At 41.7% G+C, this 21,605-nt stretch overlaps 1 protein-coding gene across 5 annotated transcripts in view; it reads left to right on the top strand.

Moving 5' to 3' along the window:
• Positions 1 to 21,605, top strand: part of LOC135217257 (phosphorylase b kinase gamma catalytic chain, skeletal muscle/heart isoform-like) — a 294,050-nt gene that overhangs the window by 213,853 nt on the left and 58,592 nt on the right. For all 5 annotated transcript variants that reach the window (XM_064252989.1, XM_064252991.1, XM_064252987.1 and 2 more), the window contains one exon: positions 317 to 414. In XM_064252989.1, coding sequence (XP_064109059.1) covers positions 317 to 414 — 98 coding nt within the window. The remainder of the gene's footprint in view (positions 1 to 316; positions 415 to 21,605) is intronic.

Below are 21,605 nucleotides of genomic sequence, written 5' to 3'. Positions count from 1 at the left end.
GAAGTGAATGGACTAGTCCACATACATGCTAATATTTTTATTCTTAATAACCTTCAGACTGATGATATAGTGAAATGAAATTTTAGTCCATGCTTTGGTAGGTTTCATAGCTCCTGTACACTTAATGTTAAGAGTAAAAATTGAATACATTGATCATTTTACTTTCTTGCTAGTGATGGTAGTTAACAACAAATACATAGTTTATGTTTAGGTCGCCATGAAAAATCATAGCTTGGAGTTATTTGAAAAGGAACAATTCCTTATTTTTAATTATATATTGCCTATGTCAATATTGTTGAAATTTGATTATTTACAGATACTCCAAAAGACCTCATATCAAAGTTGTTAGTGGTAGACCCAGCTAAGCGCATTACAGTTCAGCAGGCTCTAAACCATGATTTCTTCCAGATTCTGGTATGTACGATATTTTCCATCCTGTATGTGTGCACTGTATGCTGTTAAATATATTTCACCTGTGGCTTATTTGTAACATATACTAAGAATACTGTATAAAATTGTTAAATGTCAGCATACCAAATCTTCCCTCAGTATTTAGTCCAATATATATTTTTGACATGATCTTTTGATACTGACTGCTAGTCTACCTTTGTTATCCTCATCCTCATTAATGTGATGCATTTGGATTTAGTGAAGGGGGTTCCATAAGAATTGCACTCAAAATATACATTTTTATGAAATAGTTTAGGCATAGTAAATCAGGTTGTTAAACTCTCATAGGACTTAACCCAGGGGATTATGAGAACCACTTGAGATGTGCTGTCAACAGCAAACTGCATACGGGCTAAATACATATTTCTTGTAAATTTAGATCATGTAACTCTTCAAGGTGCATTGGCTCGAATGTTAACTGATGTAGGGGTAACATGAAATTGTTCCATGTTGTGGTACCCCGTAATATAGTATTGACAAAAGTAGGATAACTCAAATATAACTCTACACATTGTAAATGTTGTGACATAATAAGAACTGGGATGCTGGAATGATAGATTGGCAACACTCAGCAATGATCACGATAAAAAGGACCCCTTAAAGAATGGTCGATATAATGTTAACTTCTTTATCTAGAGGAATTCCAATTGTTCAGTCACAATATTATTCAGTTTTAAATATGTAACTGACCTGGCAGTTATAAACATAGCTATATTCTTTGACGTCATGACGTCACGACAGACTTTTCGAAACTCGCGGCAATCGCTGACCGTCGGTCAGGTGATCGTTACCTGTACGCCCTCTAGATAGTTACCTGGAAACCTTAGATTTTCTCTGTCGCCCGAGCTGACAACATTGTCGTTGTTGGCTCCTCGATAAGTCTTTTGTACTCACTAGAGTATTTCATCGTTTGGTGAAGTATTTTGTTGGCTTTCGCTGTTGTTGACTTAGTTTGATTTTGGATTTGTTTTTGGATTACTCAATTAACAATGTCGGACTCGGGAGTTGTTTATCGAGTCTGCAGTAAGGGGGGGTGTAGGGTTAGAATTCCCAAAGCTTCTCTTGATCCCCACACACTTTGTGTGAATTGTAGGGGCAGAATTTGCACTTTTGAGAATAGGTGTGATGAGTGCTTGATTTTGGATGATAAAGAGTGGAAGGAGTTGAACAGGTATGTCCGTAAACTCGAGAGAGATAGGATTAGAAGAACTAAGAGTTCCCTTTCCCGTTCATCAGCTAGTCAGGAAGTGGTAGATAACCCCATAGTTCCTTCCCCTGCTCCTTCTGAATGTCATTTAGTAGAGGTATCAGCTCCCGAACCTGTCTCCGAGTCGGGGGCTAAGGACTCAACCTTTGCAAGTATTCAAGCGGTTCTTGAAAAATGGGACAGCAGATTGCCTCTCTTACTGAGCAGGGCAATCGTACCTGGACTGTTGTAAGTGCTCTGAGTGCAGGTACTAAAGTCAGTGTAAGTGATAAGTTAAGTGTTAGTGCCAGTGTAGTGGAGGGTGCGTTCGATCGGTCCTGTCGCGCTCCTAGACCCAGACCTCTTACAAGCTCCCGGACCCATGGGAGACGTAAAGTCGAAAGTCGTAGGGAGGTGAGAGGCTCTAGTATCCAGTCGGGCGTGCCCTCGAGCAAACCTGTGGACGCTTCCCAGGTTGCTTCAGACAGCCGTAGAAAAGGCGTGTTGAGTGATTTTGGCTCGTCATCCAATGACGTCTCCCCACGTCGAGGATGGCAACACTCTACATCCTCTCGTCCTCTCAAGAGGAAGTTACCTTGTGATAGTGAAGTCTCGTCAGATGAGCAACTGCCAGGCTGCAGTCACTGGAGTTCTCCGGAGAGGTTTTTGTCATCGGAAGCCTCTCCAGCTAAACAGAGCAAGGCAGCTCTTTCGATGCACGCTCCTCTTCCGCTTTCGGCTTGGGAGGAATTACCAAGGAAGCTTCCTACCGAGTGTCCTCAGGAAGCCTTAGATAGATCGGCTCCTCCGGCTGCAGTTCATGCGGGCGAATCTGACGAGTTACCTTCGCCCTCGAGGGGCAATGAAACCAAGGATATGCTGCAAGGCATGCAACAGCAGCTGTCAGCCCTAATGGAAAAGCTGCAAGAACCGAAGCGTCAGTTTGACACCCCGGGATTTATGAAGACTTCGCGAAGCGTCAGCACCAAGAAGAGTACGGACAAGCATGACGCTTGCGATACACTCAGACGTGACGCTTTCGAGCGTGACGCCAGCGCGCGTAAGAGCAAAGAACTTGACGCCAGCGCGCATGAGAGGGATGTACGTGACGCCGACGATAGTAAGCATGACGTCCCGGTGGATCATAGTGCCAAGGAGCGCATCGAGACCAATGACACTCCTGCTTTGGCTTTGACTACATCATCCGATGTGGAACTGGACAGAGAGAAACCTTCGGAGATGTTGGAAGTAGTTTCTGAAGAAGAGACGAAAGAGCAAGTTCCTCCTTCTGACTATAAGACTCTTATGCTTCTGTTTCAAGAGCTTTTTGAAACAGACTTCAAGCCCGCAGCACCTCATTCTCCCCTGTCTCAGTTCCTTTGTGGAAGGACGCAGAATAAGACTGCTTTTACGAAGATGGTCCTTTCCATTTCAGCCAAGAAAGCTCTCGCGAGGACGAACGACTGGATGAGAGACAAAAAGGAGCGAGGCAAAACTGTTTTCGTTTTTCCTCCTGCAAGATTGGCCTCAAAATCTAGTGTTTGGTATGAGACTGGGGAGGTCCTGGGCCTGGAAGTACCTGCCTCCTCTCAGGCAGATTTCTCCAGTATCGTTGATGCCAATCGTAGGCATGCCTTAACAGCAGCGAAGGTTATGTGGTCGATGCAAGAGTTCGATCAATTGCTGAAGGGCGTGTTTAGAGTTTTTGAGGTCCTGAACTTTCTCGACTGGTCTCTGAGTGCTCTCTCCAAGAAAGTGGAAGAAAAGGACTCACCAGACATACCAAATCTTTTGAGCGTGATGTCTTGTATGGACAAGGCGTTACGGGATGGAACGAATGAAGTGGCAGCGATTTTCACGGCAGGGATCGTGAAGAAAAGGTCCCTCCTCTGCTCCTTTACAGCTAAAGGGGTCACACAAGTACAAAGAGCAGAGCTTTTGTTTGCCCCCTTTGCTAAATTTCTTTTCCCTCAAGAAATTATAAGAGATATTGCCACTTCACTGACACAGAAGACCACACAGGACCTAATCTCGAAGGCAGCCAGTGGGGTTTTGCCCTCCTCATTTGCGGTGAAGAGAGCGAGAGAGGAGAAGCAGCCGCAACAGTTTTTTCAAGGAAAACAGTCTCGAGGTACGTCGAGAACTACTAGAAAGCCCTCCAGAAAAGGTGGCAAGCCCCCTTCCAAAAGGAGGCCATGAACAGACAGTCCTCCAGACACAAATAGGAGCCAGGCTTTCTTTGTTTTGGGAAGCCTGGAGAGACAGAGGGGCAGACAACTGGACCCTTCAAATACTCAGGGAGGGCTACAAGACCCCGTTTTACACCAAACCTCCCATAGTTTTAGATCCCCTCGACTTAACAGCGAATTACAAGGACAGCAACAAGAGATTTGCGTTGAAAGAACAAGTAGAGCTAATGCTCTTAAAAAAGGCGATAGAACCTGTTTCACCCCAAGAGAATCCGGGGTTCTACAATCGACTGTTCTTGGTACCCAAGAGCTCGGGAGGATGGAGACCCGTTCTGGACGTCAGTGCCCTAAACGCCTTCGTCGTGAAGACGAAATTCACGATGGAGACAACGCAATCAGTGCTATCGGCTTTAAGACTGGGAGATTGGATGGTCTCATTAGACCTACAGGACGCTTATTTTCATGTCCCCATCCACCTGAGCTCTCGGAAGTACCTCAGGTTCTTATTCAAAGGAAAAGTATTCCAGTTCAGGGCTGTGCTTCGGGCTCAGCACGGCACCACAAATATTCACAGCTATTATGGCGAATGTAGCGAAATGGCTGCACGAAGGGGGGATCCACATTTCACTTTATGTAGACGATTGGCTTCTCAGAGCCAGCTCCAAGAAACAGTGTCTGGAGGACATGGAAATAACCTTGAACCTAGTACAGGAACTAGGGTTAGTGGTGAACATGGAAAAGTCTCACTTGGAGCCTTCTCGTTCGATCATTTATTTGGGAGTTCTGATGAACTCTCAGGATTTTCGGGCTTCTCCCTCCCAGGAGAGACAAGACCGATGCCTGAATCGGGTGCAGGAATTCCTGGGGAGACAACAATGTTCGGCGAGGGAATGGATGAGTCTTTTGGGGACCATTTCCTCGATCGAACAGTTCGTCTCCCTGGGAAGACTGAACCTCAGACCTCTGCAATTTTACCTCGACAAGAATTGGAAAAGGAAGGAACAAAGACTTTCAGACACCTTCCCAATTTCAGCAGAGGTCAAGAAAGATTTAAAGTGGTGGCTGGATCCAGCGAAGCTGGGAGAGGGAGTCTCACTTCAACAAGTGAGCCCACAGCTAATACTGTTCTCAGACGCATCCGACCTAGGCTGGGGAGCAACACTGGGGAACAGAGGGATTTCGGGGCGATGGAGCGAAACCGAAAAAACGTGGCATATCAACAAGAAAGAGCTGATGGCAGCTTTTCTAGCTCTTCAGGCATCCGAGGAGTGTGTGTCAGGCAAAGTAGTGGAAATAAGCATGGACAACGTGACTGCTCTAGCGTATGTCAAGAAACAAGGAGGCACCCACTCCTTTTCTCTGAACGAGACAGCCAAGAATCTTTTGCTATGGGCAAAGGACAGAAATATCTTCCTCCGAACGAGATTTGTACAGGGAGAATTGAATGTCAGAGCGGACCTCTTGAGCCGGAAAAACCAGGTCCTGCCAACAGAATGGACTCTCAAGTTGGAGGTATGCAAAATGCTATGGAAGTTATGGGGTCAGCTTTCCATAGACTTGTTTGCGACCAACAAGACAAGAAGGATGCAGACGTTCTGCTCCCCGGTTCCAGACCCACAAGCAGTAGCAGTAGACGTGTTCCTCATGAAGTGGGAAGGGCTGGATCTGTACGCCTTCCCTCCTTTCAGACTGCTACACAAAGTATTAAAGAAGTTCGCGCATTCCGAAGGAGCCAGAATGACCCTGATAGCCCCGTACTGGCCGACGCGAGACTGGTTCGCAGAGATGTTGCAGCGGCTAGTGGAAGTTCCAAGAACCCTTCCGTGGCTTCCAGATCTGCTCATACAATCCCACTTCAAATGGTATCATAAGAATACCCTCGCTCTACAGCTAACTGCCTTTCGACTGTCGAAAAACTCCTTAGAGCTAGAGGCTTTTCGCAAGAGGCAGCTAAAGCTATCGCCAGATCGAGGAGGGCTTCGACCATCAACGTCTACCAGTCGAAGTGGGAGGTATTTAGAAACTGGTGTAAGGAGAAGGTGTCCTCATCCAACACGTCTGTGAGCCAGATCGCAGACTTCCTTCTTCACTTAAAACTTAAAGTAGGTCTAGCCACGACTACGATTAAGGGATATAGGAGCATGCTGGCGTCAGTCTTTAGACATAGAGGACTGGACTTGTCTAGAGATCAGGATCTTCACGACCTAATTAGATCTTTTGATACTACGAAACAAAAGAGTGAACAGCTACCAGGATGGAATCTGGATGTAGTATTAAGGTTTTTGATGTCTGGCAAGTTTGAACCAATCCAGGAAAGCTCTTTCAGGGACTTAACCAGGAAGACACTTTTTCTAGTCGCTCTCGCTACTGCAAGGAGAGTAAGCGAGATTCAAGCTATGAACAGAAGGGTGGGAATTAGCAGATCCAAAGCGGTTTGTTTGACCACTTTAGGTTTCCTAGCCAAGAATGAGACTCCAACCAATCCTTGGCCTAGATCTTTTACGATTCCCAGCCTTGGAGACTTTGCAGGTCAGGAACATGAAAGGAGTCTTTGTCCAGTGAGAGCATTACAGGTTTACCTGCAGAGATGCAAGGACATTAGGGGGACTTTTGACAACTTATGGTGTTCCATTAAAGACCCCAACAGGCCTATGTCAAAGAACACTTTGGCCTTCTTTATTAGAAGTGTGATTCAGGAAGCACACATTGAGTGCAATGAAACTTTATACAAGGCTCTAAAGGTAAAAGCCCATGAAGTTCGAGCAGTCTCGACGTCAATGGCATTTAGAAAGAATCAGTCCCTAAAAGCCATTTTGACGCAACGTACTGGAGGAGCAGCTCCGTCTTTTCTTCTTTCTATCTTAGACAAATAGAAACAGTCTATGAAGACTGCAGAACCCTTGGACCGTTCGTAGCCACTGGCTCGGTGATGGGTGAAGGAGTTGATACCTCTAATCCTACATGTTAGGCCCTTGATGTTTTTATGGTTGTCTGTTGAAGGTTAGGGGAAACCTTCAACAGTCTAGTGTATATGTGTGTTACAGTGGGGCCTCGCAATCACGGATTCAGTTAATCACGGGTTTTTCCTTGGACCACTTCTCAATCTATATCACTGGTATGAATCGCAGCATCGAGGGCTTGTCCGTTGTAGGCTAAGCCTCGTCCGGTTCCGATAACCAGCAAATGCATGAACAGATTCGCATTATGATATTAACTGACAATAAAGGTAATAAAACCATTCTTACCTTATATATTATTGGCATATCTTCATACTATATAGCCCATTCATGGAATAATTCCACATAATTGACATCAACTTGTAGTTGAGCAGCCAGCAGAAATGTAAACATTGAGTTACACTTAACAACACCTTTGTCATTCTCAACCTTTTAGAAATGTTAATAGTAGTAGTGTAATTACAGTAGTAATAACATTTAGGAAAACATAAATTTTCAATTCGAACTTCATTATTGTTTTGGTATAAGTAACCGACTTCTCTGAACACTGCAGTCATACAAACGATAATTGTCATAGATTATCGTATTGTTGTTTGTGATTGGCGACGAAGCGTAAACTTAATAAAACCATTTTTACCTTATATATTATTGTCATATACAGGCGGCCCTCGGTTAGCGGCAGGGGTTCCGTTCCTGGCCACCGACGCCAAGCGATTTTCGACGCTGAGCGATTTTAAAGCCTACGGCCGCCGCACACCTTCTTTCGAAACTCTAGACCAGTCAAAGGGGCCGTAATCCCACAACGGCGCAATAAGTAAAATTATATTTATGCAGTATAGTACTATAGAATGTACTGTACAGTACATGTGGGTGTCTAGAGTATGTAAAGATATAATAGAGTATGTAAAGATATAATAAAGTTTATACAGTGTACAGGTAGCTGTAGTGTTCAGGTTACGATCATTAGTCTTACGATAGTTCGATTTTATGAGAGATCAAATTACAATGGCCTAACTTTATCCATCTTCTAGTTACATAAGTTCAATAACAGCAAAAGAGAATGATGAAAGTATGGTTTTAACGTTATACTCGTTGCGTGAACGTGTACAACCATGAACAACCGAAAGAGAAAACTACTTTTTTTTTTTCTAAGTACAACCGAACTGGATCACATCTGTTTGGCTTGTATTTCGATCATCGTACTACAGTGCAACATTACCGTATTTGTTATAAATGGCGTTATGTATAGAATAGAACTGAGATATCTTAATGTAATAACTTTATTCGCTATAGATCAGAGATCAATATAGATTAAAGATCAATCGGGAAATATACCGTTAAATTTAAACCTAATTATGACTGAAGCTGAGAAAACTGTTCAAGCTGCTAATGACTATTATCGTACATCGGCAACAAGGATAAAACTGCAGTAAACGTCTGCCGTCACACACAACCATAGATAAAATTGGGATAAAATCATTTTAATCAAAACTACTGTCCTTGAAAGAACACATTTTACTGTTGGTTTCACGCCGATATAAGATAAATAACGTAAAGTTCGTATTACGATGATATAAAGGATTACGTATTGCGAACGGAATCACGTAATTTTTTACGCAATAAACATGCCGCCAACGTAATCTGTTAACGAAAAAAATAGTAGTTCACATTCACAACGAGACATATTCAATAAATATTTCCACCTAAAAACACGCTGTATAAGGAAAAATAACTGTCTCATATAAGTCAAGTATCTAGATATTCGTTTATGCTAACTAGAAGCAAGAGCATTCGCTCAGAATTGCGTTATGGTGAAACAGACTCGTATTCATCAGCTGATTTCAAACCACAACATTGGCCGCTCCGCGGAATACGGGCTTAAGTTTGCCGTAGTATTTTAAAATACAATAATATGAGAATACATACAATATTCTTGGATACAGTGAAATAATGTATAACTTTTTAAAGGATTTATGGAAAAGAGGAAAAGATGCATAATTAATAAAATAACACAATGCATTTTTCGGAACTGGCGGACAAGAACGAACATGAAAAACCATCCCCTGACAACGTGGAGCGTAGTTACAAAGGCTGCCTTAATTTGTATCTTATTTCTGTACCAAAATGAAAATACCTTTACGCAATATATTTTCATACACATTTTAAACATAAAAGCATAAACATTTGAAAAATCGACACATCGATGGCTAAATTTGCACTTTTTTTTTTTTTTTTTTTTTTTTCAACAACAACAACTCTATATTTTTGGAAGAGCGGTAGACGGCGGCAAAAAAAGTGCAAATTAGCGATCGATGTGTCGATTTTATAAATGTTTATGCTTTTATGTTTAAAATGTGTATGAAAATGTATTACGAATAGGGTATTTTTATTTCTGTGCAGAAATATGATAAAAAGGCAGCTTTTGAAACTCCCCTTCAAGTTATCGACTACGATGTGTTTTTCAAGTTCGTTCTTGTATGCCGCGGCGGCATACAAGAACGAACTTGAAAAACACATCGTAGTCGATAACTTGAAGGGGAGTTTCAAAAGCTGCCTTTTTATCATATTTCTGCACAGAAATAAAAATACCCTATTCATAATACATTTTCATACACATTTTAAACATATAAGCATAAACATTTATAAAATCGACATCGATCGCTAATTTGCACTTTTTTTAAATCGATATTTTCGGAAGAGCGGCAGGCGGCGGCTTACAAGAAAGAACATGAAAAAACATCGTATTCGGTATCGTGAAGGGCAGTTTCAAAAGCTGCCTTTGTATCATATTTCTGTACAAAAATAAAAATGCCTTTCACATAATACATTTTCACACACATTTTAAACAAAAGCATGAACAATTATGAATCGACACATCCATAGCTAAATTTGCACTTATGTAACTCGATATTCTCGGCATAGAACAGCGTCAGAGGCATATATTTTACCCTAATACCTACGTAATAACTCTCCATAAAATTTGTTAATATAATTTGCATAACCTTTATGGTCTGAACGGCATTTCTACATATGTATGAACTCGTTAGACAACGGCGCTAGCGGCGCTGTTAACTGAAATTTGTGCCGTAAATATACCTTTAAAATGCCTTATTTTTTTTATGAATATTTTTGACGATCGCCGTAAAACCGATTCGCCGTTGAGTGATTGCGCCGTTAACCGCGGGCCGCCTGTATTCATAATAAAACGCATATCTTATATATTATTGGCATATCTTCATAATAAAAAGCCTCTTCAAGGAATAATTCCTTGGGGAATGCATTTTTCAAAAGACAAAAAAGGGATTTTGACGTAGGAAAAATCTATTTCTGGGCGAGGAAGCCGTGTCGCCCAGTGAAATGTCTGCTTTAGCACTATTTCTAGTAAAATATTGCTATAATACCAGAGAACTGCTAAATTGTACATGTCAGAAGCTTCTGACTCGCTCACCTATATAAAAGGTGTCGGTATAAAACTGGGGCGAGTGTTAAACACTACCACAGCAACCCCTCCAATTAGCCTTTTCCTCATCAAAAGACCCTAAATACGGGGAGCCGACCCATAGGTCACACCTAGCTACCCCGTTGAAGGCGTCTGTGACGTCATACTTATCGATAGCAATGAAGCTTGGTGCACTGCAAGGGGGGGAAAAAACCAGGGGGGGATTTCACTGAGCGACACGGCTTCCTCGCCCAGAAATAGATTTTTCCTACGTCAAAATCCCTTTTCTGGGCTCAGCCGTGTCGCTCCCGTGAAATTGTACCAGAGAAACACCAAGCTACATCACTCTGAAACGAAATAGAATATTAAATTGTATAAATTAACACCATACACCAAGTCAAATAACAAAGAAATGTGCTGCGGTAGGTAGAATGTTAATAATGCTGGCATAATGGAAAATATTCATATGACACAAGGACAGTACTATATTGATGTTGTAGCAGGAGACACTGACCTCCCTACAGCTATTGCATGATATTTAAGATCCTCCAAAGACTTAAGGTAATGCTTTGGAAAACCCAGTGCGACTTCCAACCAGTATACTTCTTCAGATCATCAAAGTTCATATATTTGAAGAAATTTACAGAAGTTGTTATAGCCCAAATACCACGCGCTTTGGGAAAGGACCCTGGGCTGACTTTCTTGGTAAAATACAAAAACTGCTGCGCAATGCCCTTTAGAGATATGGTACCACCACCGCCCCACATGAAAAGGGGGGGTGGGGAGGGGGGAGGGGGGCCTTCGGAAAAGGTAGATGTTCTAGATAAATAGTCCTTAGGAGTTTTAACAGGACATAAAGAAGGATGTTGTGGAATCGGAACAACCTTCCATGGGGATCACCTTACCAAAGGGTTCTCATTCTTAGCCATAAAATATTTATTTGGTGAAAGCAACACGTCACCCGAGGAAAGGAATTCTATATGCCCTTGGCCACTAGATAAAGATGACATCTGCGATGTTCTGGCACCTGAAGCCAGACTTAATAAAAACAGTGCCTTACGCAAAAGGGTTTGGCAATCACATTTGAAGTTGTCTGTTTTAGAGTCTAACCTGAGAACATCGTTAAGAAACCATGATACCGACGACGGCCTGTGAATAAGCCGCAGGCGTGCACAAGCCCTTGGGATTGAGGTGAAATAAGACTCAGATAGATTTATACCAAACCCGAGAAGAAAAATCTTTTTCAGAGCTGACTTAGTGGTTGTTATTGTGGCAACTGCCAAGCCTTGTTCGAATAAAGTCCTAAAGAATGTTATAGCCACGTTCATTGTCATTACTTTGACATTTGATTCCCTGAGTAATGTAGGCAATTGTTTAACTGCTGAACCATACTGGCGAAGTGTAGATTCTCTTTTGTTTGACTCCAAGAACAAAATGTTCTGTGGATCAATGTCCCCTACCCTCCTACCTGCAAACTTCATGAAATCCATAAAGATAGGGTTTTGTGAAGACCTGAGGAATCGAACACAGTCACCGTTTGAACTTGTTGCGACAGCCTCAAGTCCGGGAGAGGGTGAGGACGAAGACCTAGTTCCAGGAGAAGGGAAACCAATTGTTCTTGGGCCAGTAAGGAGCTATGAGAGCCACCTGACCTTTGAAGGATTTCAACTTGTGCAGCACCTTCAGGAGAAGGTTCACTGGAGGGAATAAATAAACCTCCCTCCACTGGTTCCAACCTATACTCAGGGCGTCCGTAGCGTATGCTAGAGGGTCCATATTTGGGGCTACGTAACAAGGCAGCTTGTGGTTTGCCCCTGTAGCGAACATATCTACTTTCAGACCCGGTACTCTCCTACAAACCCTCTTGAAGGATTCATGGTCCAGTGACCATTCTGACTCCAGGGGGACTGACCGGGACAGTGCGTCTGCTACTACATTGTGAACTCCTGCCAGATGGGTAGCTGATAGAGGCCAGGTGTTCTTGTCAGCTAGAGAAAAAGTTGCTATCACCACGTGGTTCACATGACTTGACTTTGAACCACCTGTGTTTATACCGTGTATCACTACCGCACTGTCGAGAGCCAATCTGATATGAGTCTCCTCCGGAGGACGGAGCTTCATTAAGGTCAGAAACACTGCCGTAGCTTCCAGGATGTTGATGTGAAGCTTTTGGAATTGAGGTGACCAAGTTCCCTGAACCTTGTCGTGCTGTGAATAACCTCCCCAACCTGACAGTGATGCGACTGTATGCACCAGTAGGGACGGGGGAGGGAACTGCAACTGTAACTCTTTGGCTAGGTTTTCGGCCATTGCCCATGGACGTAGACGTTCCTTGGGAATCAGAGGTACCCGGCCGAACTTGTCGCGACACTTGGCATTGGCCTTTGAACGTCAAACTCGATTGATGTCCTTGACCTTGGCTTTCAACAGAACGTCTGTGACTGAGGCAAATTGGAGCGAGCCTAGGATCGTCTCCTGATTGCTTCTCGAAGCCTTTTTGCATTTTAAGAATTGGCTTGTTACCTTGGCATCCCCTTCCCTGATGGAATGGAAAGATTGTGTGAATCCAAGCCCCAATGGATACCTAGCCATTGGAACTTGGATTCTGGGGCCAATCGGGACTTGGTCCTGTTGATCTTGAACACTATATATTCCAGGAAAGATATGACCTCGTCCATGGCTTTCATATACTTGTCTTTGGCCATCTCCCAGATTAGCCAGTCGTTTAGGTACGCCACCACCAATAAAACCTGAGACCTTAGCTCCTGCACCACTACCTCCGCCAGTTTCGTGAAAACCCTTGGGGCTATATTCAGCCCGAAGGGCATCACCTTGAAGGAATAGGCTTCTTTCCCTAGTTTGAAGCCCAGGAATGGATGGGAGTGCCGAGCCATCGGGACATGATAATAGGCGTCTGTAAGATCTATAGAGGTGGTGACGCCCCCACGGGGAAGTAAGGCCCGTACCTAAGAGATGGTCAGCATTTAGAACTTGTCGCAAGGAATGTACAAGTTTAAACGGGACAAGTCTAAGATCACCCTTCTTTGGTCGGTCCCTTACTTTGGGACACTGAATAGACGACTCTGAAATTTCAAGTTCTTTGTCCCGGAGACTGCTCCCTTCTGGAGAAGATCCCTGGAGTAATCCTTCAACCCTTGGGTTGGATGCTGATAGATGGATACTATGCTTTCTGCCCAGCTGCTGAACCCCCAACGATGTTAAAAGAGATACAGCCCGCCTCCTATTTGAGGAACTTCATTGAGATGATGAGGGTCGGGTTCCTTTCCTGACCATGCACCTCTAGCTCGCCCTTGGGCTCCAGTTCCTCCACGCTGACGAAAGGGGCCTCTAGCCCTGCAACCCTATAGCAACCTTGGTAAAAGGTTGAAATACCCGATTCTCATAGACCGGGTTAAAAGCAGGCGACACTGAAAACAGTGGGGGAACCTGTTGGCTAGCCGACGGCGAAAGGAAGACAAATTGATGCTGTTGCCGAGGCTGAGCCTTAGAAGATGAAGGTTGGGGAACTTGCTGAATTAGAACAGCTTGTAGCACAGGATGCTGTTGCGGAACTTGGAAAGGTTGGTACCTTCTTTGACCCTTCCTAGCCCTAAAACTGGAGGAAGAAGACTCTAATTTCCTTTTGAAAGGAATGCCCCAACGCAATCTGATGCTTTGATTAAAACGTGATGCCTCGTTCTGAACCTTGTTTACTGCCGAAGCTGGGAAGAGATCTGCACCCCAGATTGAGGAAGCCAGAAGCTTGTTGGGTTCGTGCCTGATCGTAGCCTCGGATAGAACATGCTTCCTGCCATTTCTCTTAGTAACCACAAAGCCGTACGAGTCACATTGCATGCTTAAAAGTAACTACTCCGCAATGACCTTAAACATGAGCATACTCCAGAGCTGCCGTCTCCGTCATCACTAGAGAGTTAAGAGACCTTGCAAGACGTGTCCTAGCATCAAATTTGGCTTGGATCAGTGCGACTGACAGAGGCGCTCACTAAACAAGTTGATTGCAGAGTTTGGCTTAAGCTTGCCTACCGAGAATTTAGCCGGCAAACTTCCCACAAATTCTCCCTACCTGGGAGTAGCAATGATGTGGGATCTGTCTCGCTAAGCTGGGGCTCTTCCCGAGTCACTGCCTGAAGGGTAAGTCCTGCTACCTTTTATGAAAAAGGTAAGGAGTTCCCGTCATCAGACGTAAACACAGTGAAAGGGCTTTTAAATGCTGTTACCTTAGTATTAGAGCAGATCCACTTCTAGGCTCCATATCCATACTTGATGAGCCTGATTGCTAGAAAGGATAACAGTCCCCTTGGAGACCTTGTCCTCCCTAATCGAAGCTCCCTCCATAAGCCTAACATAACCTATAAATGGTGGCCATAACCTTTCGGGGAAGAACTCAAAATCCTCGAGTCTATGTGTACCACAACCTTCTGCAGTCAACATCCCGCTGACAAACAGAGCGAAGTTCACTACCCTCCAAGGATCACCAGGGTGGAACGGAGGGAGCGTGGACCCGTCAGGCATGCTCTGACCTTGCACCAAGTTACTAGGAGGTGCCGGAACTGCCGACTCCTGTCTGAGACCTGCAATCAGGGAGTCTGTGCACCTAAACTTTTAAAAACACCCTTTCAAACCTTGCTGCGACTGAACTGACTAAGCTAGCAAGACCACTGACCTGATTTAAAATAATCGTGTTGAACAGGTCTTCGCCAACTAAAGGGGAACCTTCCAGCCCTCCCTACGGTACCTTATGAGGTATCCGATCTCAAGACGTTGAAGGGATGGGACTTGAGGGGCAATGGGAAGAGTTCTCTCCTTAAGGCCTTGGATTTGCAGACTTAGAAAGAAATCTCAGCCTAGGTTTAATATGTGTATGAACCTCTGGCACCTGCCTAGGCCTTGGCTTTATGTTCTCTTCAATCTAGGAATCACAGAGAAGGAATGCGACTTGGGAGGGGGCAAACCTCCTGTGAAACCCTTGAAGGAATTGGGAGTAAAGGGAGAGGAAGAATCAGAGTCACTCGAGGAAAGACCAACTAGGCTAGCCTCATTAACACTGTTACCTGTAACCATATCTAGTGTAACGGGCAAATCCTCACTACTTCAAGTGAGACTACTTCCAAACCAAGGTCCGGCAACTCTGCCTCTTGCTGTTCCATAACTGAATCTTGAATTGATTTGATAATTGGTGCTGCGACTTTTGGGTCAATGTATCTGGCAGCTTTCCCGGCTGGGAAGGCTGCCATATCTTGAGGTAGAATATAAGGCTTAGCTTTCCCTACGTTCTGTCCAAAACCTCCAACCCAGATCTTGAGGGTGGAGAGTGCAGCATGCTTAACAGACTGCTCTGTCTGTAATGCAAGGAATGTGTCAATTTCGAGTAAAATCTTTGAACATTATCCTTACATATGTTGATTAATTAATGTAATTTAATTTAAAGAAATTTTTATTATTTTTTTATTTTTATTTGTTTTTATTTTTTTATTTATTTATTTATTTTTATTTATTGATTTATTTATTTATTTATTTTTTATTTATTTACACTAACAAAAGTAGTGTAATATAATTCCATCACAATATGCATAGAACAAGCAGTGCGTAACTTACCGAATAGGTAACCTGTTGTACAAGTCGTAGCAGGCAAAGCAGTTTTCGTGATGCCAGACTACGGAACCGGTAAGCAATACTGCGCACGGGGCATGGTTCCGGCAAACATCATGGTTGCACGGATCCTGTAGACCGGCAACCAGACACTGAGTGGCCTGTAAGTGCAATAATATATAAGAACAATTGCACAAACTTATTAGGATTATTATGATAATAATGTCATATGCCGGAGCATTCAGGACTGAAATAATATGTATATATATATATATATATAATGTATATATATTCATATTTATTTAACGTCCCGGGGACTGTGTAATAATTAAAACAACCCGGAGCTGTATGACCCGGGGTGGGGGGTACACGAAGTAACCCGGGACGGCCACATGAACTCGCAAGTTCCGTGGCAAAAGAAAGGAAAAAATATATATATCATATATTACGTCCCGGGGACTGTGTAAGAAATAAAACCACCCGGAGCTGTATGACCCGGGGTGGGGGGTACACGGAGTAACCCGGGACGGCCACATGAACCCGCAAGTTCCGTGGCAAAAAGAAAAGAAAATAAAAATAAAAAAGAGAACTAAAATAACAAATATCATACCTCCGCCTACGGAAGAGTAACTTCCGTAAACATAGCCCTCAACGACTACCGGAGAAGCCGGAATCTAAATCCGCCTTATGCGGAGAGGGAATGTTTTAGGCGGATGGATGTAAGCTCCGGGAGCTGAAAGAAGCAGAGCGCAACAAATCCACGGAAGCCGAGGCTGCATACGCAAAGCAATCATCAACTCCGGAGGCGGTCGACTGAGAAGCGACACCCACCAACCTAAGGTCCTGGAGGACCCTCTACATCCCCCCCTCCGCTGATGGGAACAGCTGTCAGCGACAACCGAGGCGAGAGGAGCACCCAACTACTGGGGGCCCCACGTGAGGGGGAGGGAGGGAGGGCTGATGGGATGACGATCACGTGAGCAGCGTACCCTCGCAAATAAAAGATCACGAGGAAAATGCAGGCATAGCCTATGTAGGCTAACCGTCCTAACATCCAACATATACATAGAGAAAAAAAAATAAATTACTTAAAGCTAAAAGAAAATCATGCTTTAACACGGGGGAAATGAAAATAAACTTACGTAAAATATAAAACCGCAATGAAGGCCACTCGATAACGGTGGGCGCAAAAGGGAAAAACTACTTGCCTACTGACAAAACGATAAGAAACGGCAAGCTGACGAAAAGAAAAAAGGGAAAATTCTTGAATGAAATAAACCAAACTTAAAAATAACAGGGGGGGGGGGGGGGGGGGACGGTGGATAAACGGCGAAGCACGAAATAAAGAAACGTGCTCGAATGAAGACCCCCGTGAAAAACATGAAAATAATGAAAATAACAAAACATAAACGAAAATAGGATCGACTAAAAACTGCCACCCAAGAAATAAATAAATATATGTACTGAAATATCACATGTTACAAGCAGAGAGGAAGACCACTCGAAATCGGTACAATTCAAGGATAAGCCGTAAAGGCAACTTGCCGCCCGCCTGCTACTTATAAGTGACGCCTAATAAAATCCTAAATAAAGGCAAAACGAAAGGCAAATTCACTCTCTAAATATTGAAAAAGGGCGGAACCAGTACTTAACTTAGGTGAAGAGGTAGATTGACGATCCGTAACCAAGAATAAAAATAAAAGAACAAATAGCTATATTCGAACGTACGAACACGATATGGCTATCGAAAAGTATGACGTCACAGACGCCTTCAACGGGGTAGCTAGGTGTGACCTATGGGTCGGCTCCCCGTATTTAGGGTCTTTTGATGAGGAAAAGGCTAATTGGAAGGGTTGCTGTGGTAGTGTTTAACACTCGCCCCAGTTTTATACCGACACCTTTTATATAGGTGAGCGAGTCAGAAGCTTCTGACATGTCCAATTTAGCAGTTCTCTGGTATTATAGCAATATTTTACTAGAAATAGTGCTAAAGCAGACATATTTCACGGGAGCGACACAGCTGAGCCCAGAAATACACTACATGTTTACACCATGCAATGATTACTTTATTTTGATGTGATTACATTAATATTCCAGTATGGTACTCTAAGCAGTACAGTAACTATTTTTTTTATTATAAATGTATATTCATTCACAAAAAAAATAGTACCTATGACCACCGTGACGTCACCAAACCTAGTCTCGTTGGTACGAGCAAGATTCACTAATTACTGTTTTCTTCTTCTTTTCATGACTAAATGCATTTTTAGGATACACTCATTTACAAATTTTCAAATACTATGAATGCAAATAGCAAAATCTCTCTCTCTCTCTCTCTCTTCTCTCTCTATCTCTCTTCTCTCTCTCTCGTCTCTCTTCTCTCTCTCTCTCTCTCTTATCACTTACAGAAAAAAACTATAATACTGATCTATTATTCTGTGATTTACGAAACTGTGCTTCAATACAACTTTTATAGTTGACTCAATGATTATCACATTATAACAATATACAAAAGAATATCTTATCACTATCCATGTTTCATTCCTTATCACCATAAAAATATTTAAAATACAAATTTCATTATGTTATTCTAAGCTAGTAACAGTATTCTCGTCCCAAGCTGCTCTCTCAAGCTATTCAACAGTTACTCTCATCCCAAGCTGCTCTCTCAAGCTATTCAACAGTTACTCTCATCCCAAGCTGTTAAAGTTAAAAATAATAATAATTCCATTAATAAATTTGTTTCTTTTAGCAACTAAATTGTTATCCAAAATAATTCTTTTAGTAATAAACGTCCATCAGCTGATTCTAAACTTAAACAAAAGACAAAAATAGATTTTTATTGCTGTATTTTGCTGTTTATACATTAGTATTATACTTGGGTGCTGTAATCTTTACAGTAAATCATGTTTTTTTTTATCATAAATATGTTCATTCACAAAATAGATATACTATGTACTTTTAGTTTGGTGCAGCAGCCAAATCATGAAAACAGAAAGGAATTGTTAGGTAATATACTTTTGTTTGCTGATCTGATGAAGGGGAAATTGAAGATAGGAAAGAATAACTTTGAAGCTGTCTTGAATTTAGTTTAAGGTGATAGTTGATGACATATTTGGTGCTTGAACTGAAGTAGGCGGTTATAAACACTGAAATAGTGGTCTTGGGTGGGTTAATTATTAAAGTAGGCAGTTTAAAGCAATTTTTAGGGGGGGTACCAGGATAACATGGGTATTTACTTATCACGGGGGGTTCTGGGCCCTATCCCCCGCGATTATCGAGGCCCTACTGTATTTCAATCTCATGTATGCAAGGATTGGATGGTTAGGTGGTCTATTGCCTGTTTAAGCCCATATCAAGGGCATAGGTGTTTTTGTCGCATAGAGGTCACGTCCCGTCGACAAACCCCTTTGAGCTCGTCAGCTGCACAGGTCACATCCCTTAGCTGGAGCTCCTAAGGAGAGCAGACTATAGAGGCAGTACTTGTCAAGTCAGCTTCCTTAGCAGGTAAGAATCTTTAGTTACCTATCAAATAGTTGTTTTACAACGATGTTGCTGTCTCTGACCCTCCTCCAAAGGTGTCAATCAGCTATGTATATAACTGCCAGGTCAGTTACATATTTAAAAATGATATTTTTATTTTAAGATAAATTTTTAGATATACTTACCTGGCAGTTATATACAATTAGAAAGCCACCCACCTCCCCTCAGGAGACTAGAGGGCGAGAAAATCTGAGGTTTCCAGGTAACTATCTAGAGGGCATACAGGTAACGATCACCTAACTGATGGTCGGCGTTTGCCGCGAGTTTCGAAAAGTCTGTTGTGACGTCATGACGTCAGAGAATATAGCTATATATATAACTGCCAGGTAAGTATATTTAAAAATTTATCTTAAAATAAAAATATCGTACTTGCATACACAACCAAATTGGGGGTAGAACTCACTTTTGAGGTCCTGTATGGATTTTGGCATGAAAAAGCTAAGTTCAAATGTAATGGATGAGTGAAATTTTACTATATTTACTGATGAAGGAAGTACTTCATAGGTTCTCATAACCTGCAACTCACCAGATCTGTTGGTTTCAAAGATTGTGCAGTGGTCACAATGAACTGTAAAGGAATACAAATAAACTTTTGATGAGCTCCTGCACATGTATATATGCATGGTAGGCTAATGTATTTTTGGCACGTTCCATAAGACCATGTTCACATTTTTAATTTTACTATTGAATAAAAAACAGAATCAATATTTAACATCAAGCTTATCTTATCTGAAGAAAAGGGTCAATCCCATTTTGATGTTTACAGGAGTCTGTGGCTAATAAGTACTAATAATAATACAAATATTTAATCAGAATTACATATAAAAGATGATTTAGTTTTTTAACAAACAGCCAGTTTTTAATTTGCCATATGAGGAAATATAATGAAAGATATTGTAAATTACTAATGGTTATATAGCTTATTACAATGTGACTATTCATTGTTTCATTCTTATAATGATACAGCATATGTTTCCCTTTTTTGTAATTATGAATAATGAATAGGATGAGGATTACATTGTGTTTTGCTGGTGGTCTTGTATTTTTTAAGAAATTTCATTATTTTTTGAGAATTAAGGACAGTTTTTCCTAAAATACACATATGACACAAGAATTTTGTTTAATAATACTGTATTGTTTCATATTATATGTCCTCTGATTTATATAGTCTTGATGTTTGCATGTAGTTTTTATTTGTATTTTTATGAATTTTGAAGTAACTAAGTATATGTTTATTTTGCATTACATGCTTGCATTTTGTAAACTTTATTGTAGTTAATACTACTTTTGCAGAATTATGGTGAAGCCCCTTCAAATGTAAGGTTACATATGATTTTTTTGGGAATATGATTTTACTTTTGTGACTTACATGCAGCTAAGTAGACAAAGTATCAGAAGAATATATATGTAAGATGGAACATTACTCATTTTTAAAACATAAGTAAAACACCTCTTTAGAATACATACTGTATAGTATACAGTGGACCCACGTATTCGCGTTCTTGGAATTCGCGGACCCATGCATTCGTGGCTTTCTCTCTAGAACATTTCCCCCTACTATTCACAGGAAATTTTCCTATTTGGGCTATTTTTGTATGAGAAATGTTTTTTTTTTATTAATTTTATCATAAAATGCACTTTTGTGATAAAACTATTTAAAAAACCAGGTATAAACATCTTTAGTAGGGTTTTCTTGAGTTTTAACTAACAAAACAGGCCATTTTAAGCATTTTTATAAGGGTTCCAACTATTCGCGGATTTTAACTATTCCAGTGGGGGAGTTTGGTACACATCCCCCACAAATAAGGGGGACCACTGTATAATTCTTTCAAGTTAATAATTATTATAAGAATAATAATAATAATTATAATGATGATGTGATAAAATTCAAATAAACAATCATGTTCCAGTTGACAAAAGGAGAAAAAGACCCATTAAGTGAAAGTCATAAGGACATACTGAAAATTAAAGCTGAGGTATCGTAAGCCAAGACCATTATGTATTGTGTAGATAGTTCATATACATACATAGAAAATTACAAATTTTAAATTAATTTGTATTTTTCATAGCTAACAAACCTTTGGTCTTAATATTAGGATAAATCTTCTGGTGCCAGCTGGAAACTGGTTGAAAACAATCAAAAATTGTGTATGGAAGGAATCTGTGATATCTGACATCTAAAGCATAGATGAGGTGGAAGCCAGTCAGTGACTACACTCAAACCCCTTTGA

This window comes from Macrobrachium nipponense, chromosome 7 (genome assembly GCF_015104395.2).
Source record: "Macrobrachium nipponense isolate FS-2020 chromosome 7, ASM1510439v2, whole genome shotgun sequence".
NCBI classification, from domain to species: Eukaryota; Metazoa; Arthropoda; class Malacostraca; order Decapoda; family Palaemonidae; genus Macrobrachium; species Macrobrachium nipponense.
This window is presented reverse-complemented; position numbering and strand designations above follow the sequence as displayed.